The 8,961-nt window shown below is 40.6% G+C and overlaps 1 protein-coding gene across 1 annotated transcript in view; it reads right to left on the bottom strand.

The window, feature by feature from the left end:
• Window positions 1–4,256: 4,256 nt before the first annotated feature.
• Window positions 4,257–8,961, bottom strand: part of TMPRSS6 (transmembrane serine protease 6) — a 33,335-nt gene continuing 28,630 nt past the window's right edge. The window contains exons 15-18 of the mRNA XM_070947390.1: window positions 7,738–7,909; window positions 6,752–7,023; window positions 5,750–5,886; window positions 4,257–5,549 (exon numbers count right to left, since the gene is read on the bottom strand). Of these exons, the coding sequence (XP_070803491.1) occupies window positions 5,388–5,549; window positions 5,750–5,886; window positions 6,752–7,023; window positions 7,738–7,909 (743 nt within the window). The 3' untranslated portion in view covers window positions 4,257–5,387. The remainder of the gene's footprint in view (window positions 5,550–5,749; window positions 5,887–6,751; window positions 7,024–7,737; window positions 7,910–8,961) is intronic.

The following is an 8,961-nucleotide window of genomic DNA, read 5'->3' as shown; positions in this document are numbered from 1 at the left end:
TGCTATTCTGCAAAACACTGGGTTACTTTTCTTACCCTTCTGTTATTGTTGGGAGACGTGGCATGCACTTTCAGGAACTAATTTCTTCATGGCCTCCAGAATGGACTTTTCATGCTGTCACAGCTTCCCCTGCTGGGGAGAACAAAGTAAAACAGACAGAACTTCCTTCTAGCCTTGCATGTTTCAGGCTTGCTCAGTGTGGGAATAGACGAGGTTCTGGAAAGGACCTCAGGAGCTTCTAACAATGAATGTCCTGCAATCCCTGTTGCCCTTTGTGGACAACTATCTCCGTTACATGAGTTCTAACATTTTGGCATGCAGGAATACCCTTGCAGTGTGAAAGAGAGGAAGCATGAAGAGATGCAGTAGCTCCATCTTTTGCTCTTTGCATTGCATATAGTGTTTTTCAAGAGTTCCGTTTTTAGCTGCAAAGGGCAGCATAAGAAGTTGTGTAAGAAAATACACCCCTTTTTGTAGAAAGAAACCAGCTGGAGTGTTTCTCCTTCGATAGATATGCTTCTAGATGGAGAGCTTGGCTCATGTTCAAATAACAATTCTTCCTTGGAAGCAGATCCAATAATAAACCTTATGCCTTTAGACTGAGAAGGAGAGTGTTGTCCTTCTTGAACAAGATTTTATTATTCCTGAAAGTACATCACTAAGCAGATCACATTGGCTTGGTGTGAGCCGCTTTGAGTCTTCGGAGAAAGGCGGCATACAGTTTTAACAAATAAATAAATAAACTGCACCAGATTTTACCAAAAAACAGCAGTGTCTGAGGGGAAAGTTAAGAGAGACGTTGGAGGGTTGGGCAGTGTGTGTGTGTGTGTGTGTGTGTGTGCAATTTTTCGATGCAAGCCCCATCACTTTTGTACACATGTTGTGACATCATCATATGTACCAAAGGGTAGACTTTGCAGTGCAGTTTGACTCCCCCCCCCCCCCCCCCGGCCAATTCAGATGAAAACAAGCTACGGTTTGTTGCTGCTGAAACGTGCCCCATGAAGATCTAAAGGCAAGCAAACTGCAACATGACAAATATTTCATTTTCCTTCCAAATTCTCCTGTTGCCGGAGCAATTTTTCCAGCCGCTGGTTTCCCAGGCCTGTTAGCTTTTCCAGATTTGCCATCTGGTAAGCAGAGCAAGGGAGTGGGTGGCAGGAACTCCAAGAGAACAGCCTAGAGAAGAGGGGCTGGTGTTGTTTTCTTTATACGTGTACCATTCCATGGAAGACCTGCCCAAAAGAAAGCATGTCCATGCGGGCAGCTTTAAAGATATACAAATGTCCTCTAGCATGCAACTAGCCAGACCACGAGAGAGAAGAAAACGGATTTGATTGAGCAATAACGTTGGTTTGATTTTTACCTGGTCGATCAATTTCACTTCTATTTATCTTGCAGTTGCCATCTCTATGGCTGTTTGGAGATACCTTTAAAAAAAAAAATCCCTATGGAATAGACATTAGGAGCAAAAAAAATATAGTGGGGAGATGGAGTTATGCATTCTCTAATCCTTCTCCTTCCAACCAATTGTATGATTCTGTTAAATTTCTATGATATTGGGGATGGTTCACAAATTCAGGTTCCCAGATGCACAACTGTAACTGTAATTAGCCAAATACTTTTCTTACTCACATTTTCTCCATCCCAAAAGGTCAGGCTGAAGGGAAGCACATAAATTCTTCCCTATAGCCTTTCTTTCTTGTGATACTTGAGGAGGGTTAGTAACAATACTCTAATGGATGAGCATCTGCCCTTTGATACACTTGAATGCATGTGTTTCTGCATGCACACGCAGCCACCTAAGTACGTGTTTCATTTCAGTGCTCCAGGAAATATCATAGCCATTCATGTAAATCAACAGGACAAATATTACTTCTAATATAAAGCCACGTGTTTACTACAAAGATATCCATAATTCTGTTAATTGAGACAGCAATTTTTAAATTGTGTCCAAGGATGCTGTGTAAAAACTCTTGAATAAATTTCACTATCTCATTACTATGTCTCATGTTATCGTGCCCTTAGAGAATATGTACTCATCAGAATGTACATAGGAAACACATGCTTCCGTAATGGCATTTGACTCCATCAACACATTTATTTTGCTGGACAGATAACAGGATTCTAGAGGAAGGAGGAGGAGAACAGCTAAAAGGTTGAAACCCAAGCAAATGGAGGTTTGGCCTGCTCCTCCTCGGTGCCAATTGGGCCTTTTCCCACAGGAACTACTGCTAGTTGGGGCTGAGGTTGTGGATCTATTTTATGTTAAGGTGGTCTCAGATTAGGATGCAGCTGTCAGATCTTAACATTTCATTTTCCAGTGCTATAAAGAGCAAGGAGATCTATTTTTCCAGCTTCTTACATTCAAGAGAAAGTATGAATTCATGAAATTTATTTTCCTTGAATGTAATTGTCCATTCATACAGCTCAGAAACCTTAGGTTGTGTTCAGGAAACATACTAAATGAAATGTGTTTTGCAAATATAGTTAGTAACTATCTGGAATTTATTTACTAAACCATATTTCATTTAAGGAAAACATGACTTCGTATGGTATGCAATCTCAGCCATAATTTTATTAAGGACTCTGGAATTTAAACAGTTAGCAAAACACGCACAGTTTTAACCTCTCTGAAGTATTTAGCATTGCCATTTAGAAAAAAATGTTCCAAGTATGAATTCAGCCTTTTATGTGCAACTATTCACTTCTTTGAAAACATGAATTCAATTTTGTGACTGAAGAAGGAACTAGGAACACTTTCAGTATTAGAGAATGCACTCTAAAAGACTATTGATTCAAACCAGGCATGAATGGTCTTATAAGGTTGAAGTAACAGCTTCAGGAACCAGCTATATGTCAGGGAAGAATTACAAAATAGTTATTGGTTTTGAGTTTGTGTGTTCTTTCTGCCCTCTGGTGGAAAGCAGAATTTCTTAAAAGATTTGGCCCCCTTCGGTGCCAAAACAATTTGGACTAGTTTAGAATGCTATGAGCGGTTTCTGGTGGCACCATAATTGTATTTATTTATCAAATGTATATAACCACCCATATCACAAGAAGTGTGTTTTTAATTAGTTCTGAAACCAAGTTCATTGGTTTGGAATTCACAGAATAGCAGAGTGGGAAGGGACCCTGGAGGTCTTCTAGTCCAATCCCCTGCACAAGTAGGAGACCCTATGCCATTTCTGACAAATGGTTCTCCAATATCTTCTTAAAAAACCTCCAGTGGTGGAACATCCACAATTTCTTCTTGTTCCACTGATTTATTGTTCTAACTGTCAGGAAATTTCTCCTTAGTTCTAGGTTGCTTCTCTCCTTGATTACTTTCCATCCATTCCTTCTTATTCTGTCTTCAGGGTGCTTTGGAGAACAGGTTGACCTCCTCTTCATTAATTATGAATAAGCATGGGGCAATTGCTAGCAGTTTATCAGCTTAAATCGGGGGTGTAAAACTCAAGGTCCAGGGGCTGGATCCAGCTCGCGGGTGCTTAGATCTGGCCCGCAGGGCCACCCTGGAAACAGTGAAGGACGGGCCCACAGTGCCTCTGCCAGCGAAAATGGAGGTCGGGAGGGCTGTTTGCGACTTTCTTGAGCTCCGTTTTCGCTGGCAGAGGGTTGCAGGAGGCCGTCACAGCTGAATCGGAGCTCGGGAGCCCGTTTTTGCTGGCAGAGCACTCAGGCCACCACAGGCGCCCCTCACATGACTATCGTCGAGCTGGCCATGCCCAACCTGGCCACACAAGGTCAAACACAACCCCGATGTGGCCCTCAATGAAATTGAGTTTGACACACTGGCTTAAACAAAACATGGGGAAGTATCATCCTAGGATGATACTTCTAGAATGAGCAAGTTACCAATTTAATAAGGTCCTCTTGTGTTTACCAGCTCTTCTATTTTTCAGGAGGTGGTGGTAATTCTACTTCAGAGTGAGTGCAGTAGCTTCAATCCATATAATGCTAGCCTGCCACAGTCCTGCTACATTTAAAGTCATAATATCATTGTAAGGAATATGTCCAAGTTGATGGGATGTTAAAATAAAAGCTCTACAGTTTTTGCTAAGGACAAATATATCATAATTGTGCAAGTAAACAAAAAAATGTATGTTGTGCAACAAACATCCTCTTGTTGGCAAGAGGCATACTTCAGGGTGCAGGTATTGAAAATCTCTGAAGCATGTTTATATCATTTTCAGAATAGTTTCATTATAATTTCTGTACAAGATCCCTTGCATTTATTGACAGAATTTCTCTTTTGCTGTCAAACGATGCAAGGTGCCTGAAATCTTATTTAAATTTGCAGTAAACATTTTGACTGCAAAACAGCTCTGCTCTTCAGTCCAGATCGATGAAATGATCTCATGCAAGGCAGAGAATCTTAATTTTGCAAAAGGAGTCAATCTACTTAGATGCCTTAAAGTAGAAGCAGGTTGTTTTGCTCTGGCGGCACACTTCTTTCCTGGAGAACTAAAGAAAATGGCTGTCAGATATCGTGCACTGTCAGGACATAATGATGGATCAGTTTGCCAAGGAAAGAGATCACTAAATCGGCCATTTTGTGCAAGCAGGACCATTATGCAAACACATGGGACAATAGTCTCTGTTTTCTGATTTGGCATTTTAAGGATTTTTATTGCCAGTCTTAAATTAAGAGGTGTCTCCTCCTACCTCATCCACACGGTAGTTTGGGGTGAAGCTGCAGTAGGTGGGTGATTACTGTTGGATAAGGATATCACCTTGAAATACATTTGTATTCTGTTCATTGAGGGTTTCTTTCCAGATACGTCTTTTGAAAACTCCAGTAATCTTAGCAGTAGGAAAATCCATGCATAATTTTTTTCAAATAATCAGCACGTAGATAAGGCATGAGTCATGTAAGTAATAATACAAAATTCACCTGATGTTCTTCCCTTAACATTCCACAAACAGCTCCTCCCATTTCTCAGTGTTTTGGTCACTACCATTTGGGAATTGGTTTTTAAATAATACAAGAAAAACTGGATGGACTTCCAATTTCTACTCCCACATTTAACATTGAAGAGAATCAAATTTCCTAATGACTTGGATTTTCCATCCAAACTAATCTAAGGACCAGTCTACAGTCAATACCTTTTGAAGGAGGACACCATACCTCTCTATTGTTTCATTAGAGCAGCATCTCAAATGTTATATTTATTTTGAACAATCTTTCTTCAATTGCCTTCTTAGGCTTCTCCACACACTAAAACATCCTTTAAGACCAGTACTTGAATATCAGGTGCAACAGGAGCCAGGTGTAAGATGGGATGTCTCCCACAGTTTTGGCTATTTGAAACAGTGGGACAAGGACTAAAAGTGTCTCCTTGATAGTGTTTCCTTGTAACAAAAGGAGGGATTTAGAACGATGCTCAATTTGACATAGTTTGTTTCATCCATTCCTTTACACTAGTAATTCTGGTATACACTCCATAGTTATTGGGACGTGCACAGCCCATTCCCCAGCTCACCACACCAGCTAGAAACCATTTGCCACTGACTTCCTGGCAAACAAGAGGTCCTCCAGAATCTCCCTAGAAAAATGAAACCAAAGACCAGTCAGAGCAAAAATAATTCAAATAGCAAGAAAAGAGAAAGCTCTGAGTAATGAGCTTTGCAACACTCAGTGTGTGACATTGCATGCAACTAAGGCAGCTGTCAGGGTTCCAAGCAGCAGCTTCACAGGAGAGGGAAAAGTTCTTTCTAGATCATGGAAATTAATGCTTAAAGTTACCTGACAGGAGTCCTTTTTGCCCTCGTGGTAGCCAGCACAAAGCATCCTGGGAGAGACCTGATAGTGATAAGCTTCACTGCAAATGTCTTGCTGAACTAATTGCACATCCACTTTTTGCAAAATCTTGCTTGTAGGACCTGTGGGAGAGGAGCTGCAGGTTAGCAGAACTGACCAGAGGAAGAAGATATTCCCTGTTCCTATGAAATTCCAATCTCTACATATTCTATATAGCAAGATTTCCTAACCTTGGCAACTTAATGATGCATGGACTTCAACTTCCAGAATTCCCCAGCCAGCCATGCTGGCTTGGATATTCTGGGAGTTGAAGTCCACAAGTCTTAAAAATTGCCAAGGTTGAGAAACCTTGCTGTAGAATATGTGGAAATTGGAATGAAACCCTGTTCTATAGGGAGGCAACAGTTCTTTCAGGTCAATGTTTACCTGCTTCATGCTTAAAAGTGTGTGACATTATAGTCACATTTCCCTGTTTTAGGAAATCTCCATTGAATAAGAAATGGAATGGTACCATTTGGCAAATAAGACACCTTATTGGAGCCTAACAGAATGGGTTGAATCCAATGGTATTATTCCTCTGGCAGCTGCTGTTCTGGAATTAGTAGCTTTCATTCCAGATGCTTGGAAGAACCTCTTGAACAAACCTAATGTAATTATGGAGGGGAAAAAGGAAAGGAACAAATCTTGAAGTCAACTCTGGCATTCGCAAGTATGCTGTGATATTTGCATGATTTATGCAAGGATCCACTAGAGGGAGCTTGATAGCATCTGACTGCAAAGTCCTTGCAATGCTTGGCCTGAGTTTAGCACACATGTAGTATTCCTATGAGGCTGAATTTGCTTTCACCAGCCAACTTTTAGTAAGTTTTGCACACTCCTTTTGGCAAAAGCTTAGGATGCTTTTTTGATCCTATGATTATATCTGATACATCCTTATAAATCTAAAAAAAGAGGGAGCCTTAAGGACATACAAACCAAATACTGTACCTCCTTCCTTGGCTGCACCCCAGCCTGTGACCCAACACAAGAGGCCAGGCTCAAAGAGGTGGGAGCTGGCAGGCAAGCAAACGGGCTGGATGAAAGCAGAATAGATGACTGGATGGTCAAGCTGCAACAGAGCCACGTCATAGTCGTGGCTGTCTTCTTCATAGTAGGGATGCTGCAGGATGCGGTTCACTTTGAAGGAAACCTCATTGTGGCTACTGACATTCAGAAAGTGCTTGCCCAGGTATACGGTCCAGACTGTGGGGGAAACATGACTGCAGAAGAAAAGAGTGGGAAATAGCTTAAGCAACTTTGGTTTTTCCCTTGATAACTTCATTTGTCCAGCTTCCAAGTACAGCTCAAAGGACTCTGTGTTTAGGGAAGAAAGGAAACTGTCTGAACACCTCATCAAACTCTGCCCAAGACCCAAAATTTGTGGAACTGGCTTTATTAATGGGTAAGATTTCATTAGTCACAGGTCATTGCATCTTCTGTAATGTTCTTCCTAAGGGAAAAACATTGTAAGCACATAATTGCTTGCAGGGAGGAAAGGGAAAAGAGGAAGAGAGAAACTAGGAGCAGTTAAAATTCGCTTAGATAGTGGCTATAAATAAAGGAGTAGACATGTCGGTTTTATGCAAGAGTCCTATGGTATCTCAAAAGACCAACACATCTCTTATCACGTGAACCTATCTTGAAAAAGAAACGGTGAGAGGAAAACAATGGGGTGGGGCAGAATAGCAGACAGGATGTTGTGCAGTATACTCCCAGAAGCAACCCTAGAACACTAAACAAGGAGAAACAAAAAGCTAGCAAAAACATTACCCCAAGATTGTGGATTTGCTATGGGCTAAATGTATATATTTAACTATTTGGTCAGTGTTATTAATTTATCTGATTAAGGAAACCCAGTGCATCTGATAGTGTGACCAAAAAACCCCACCAAATTTAAAAAGATGGGGTTTAAGCCACCCACCCCTTTTATTTACCTGTCTTCCTGGAAACAGTGAGCTGCAGTGATCACCCAGCGATCTGCAATCAACGTTCCCCCACAAAGGTGGTGCCCACGCACTTGCAAACTCGCTTGCCAAGGCCACTCCCCTTCCACAGAATGAGCCCCACCAATAATTCTGTGTGTTCCTGCCTCCTGCACTCCACAGTCTGAGAAAAAAGAGAGAAACTTTAGGAAATAGAAAGTATGACAAGAGTGAAGGAAAGTGGTAGAACAGAGTGTGGGAGAGGAGAGGTGTACTTGCAAGACTCTTTATGATCGATTTTGTTTTCCTGTTTTGAAAAATCATGCCTACAGAAAAATCCAGGTTTTCCTTTGTGATTACCACTCATTCATCCATTGCATTTATGCCTCAGGTTTTCCTCTGGGAGGAAGTTTAAGTTGGTGTACTAGGGCAGTGGCGTCTCCCCTCATTTTATCTTCACAACCATTCTTGTGAGGATATATACAGGTTGCCAATGATTGGCAGATCCAAACTTGAGTTTCTCTGGACTCAGTCCAAATCCTTAATTACATTGAATTGGCTCTCGTACATTAATCACTTGGCATATAATGCTGGTGAACAAATTGTTGGGAGTGTGCAATTTGATGATTGACTCCATTAGGAGCAGCTGATTGGTTTCAGTTTGAATTCTTGGATTGGCATTCCAATTTGAGCATCTAATTCAAAACATTTTCTGAATTTTGATAAAAACCCAACACAATTTGATTGGAATCATTGGTCCAATTCAAAAAGTCAGTTCAGACTTCAGAGCCTTGACAGTATTTCCTTCTAACTGAATCTTGAAACCCAAGTATTTTCATAACTGTTCAAATTATATGAGATTTTTACTTGCATCTCTTTATTTCTTGTGAAATAAGAGCAGATTCTGTGAGAACATAGTCCAAGTTGTACATTGTAAATGTGTTTATAATGATCATGTTTATTTTAAATAAAAAGTGGCCCCTAAGACTCTACTTTTCAAATATCAAAGTTTTCTACCCAATTATCAGCTGAAAAATCTACGCTCAGCAGCTATTTGCCCACAAATGTTGATGTTGACCACAGTATGCAGTAATAATAAAAGAAATTGGACTAAGAACAGACATATCAAGTAACATTGTTCACTATCAGCCACCGAAAAACAACAGTCTGATTTGGAGTCTATTGTTTTAAATTGGGGGAATGGAAGAAAGACTATTGTATCTGTCACTTTGACCT

The sequence above is a fragment of the Pituophis catenifer genome, unplaced genomic scaffold, assembly GCF_029215685.1.
Source record: "Pituophis catenifer annectens isolate HBS135680 unplaced genomic scaffold, rPitCat1.0.hap2 SCAF_7, whole genome shotgun sequence".
Classification (NCBI taxonomy): domain Eukaryota; kingdom Metazoa; phylum Chordata; class Lepidosauria; order Squamata; family Colubridae; genus Pituophis; species Pituophis catenifer.
The sequence above is the reverse complement of the archived record's forward strand: the minus strand, read 5'-3'. Positions and strand labels throughout refer to the sequence as shown.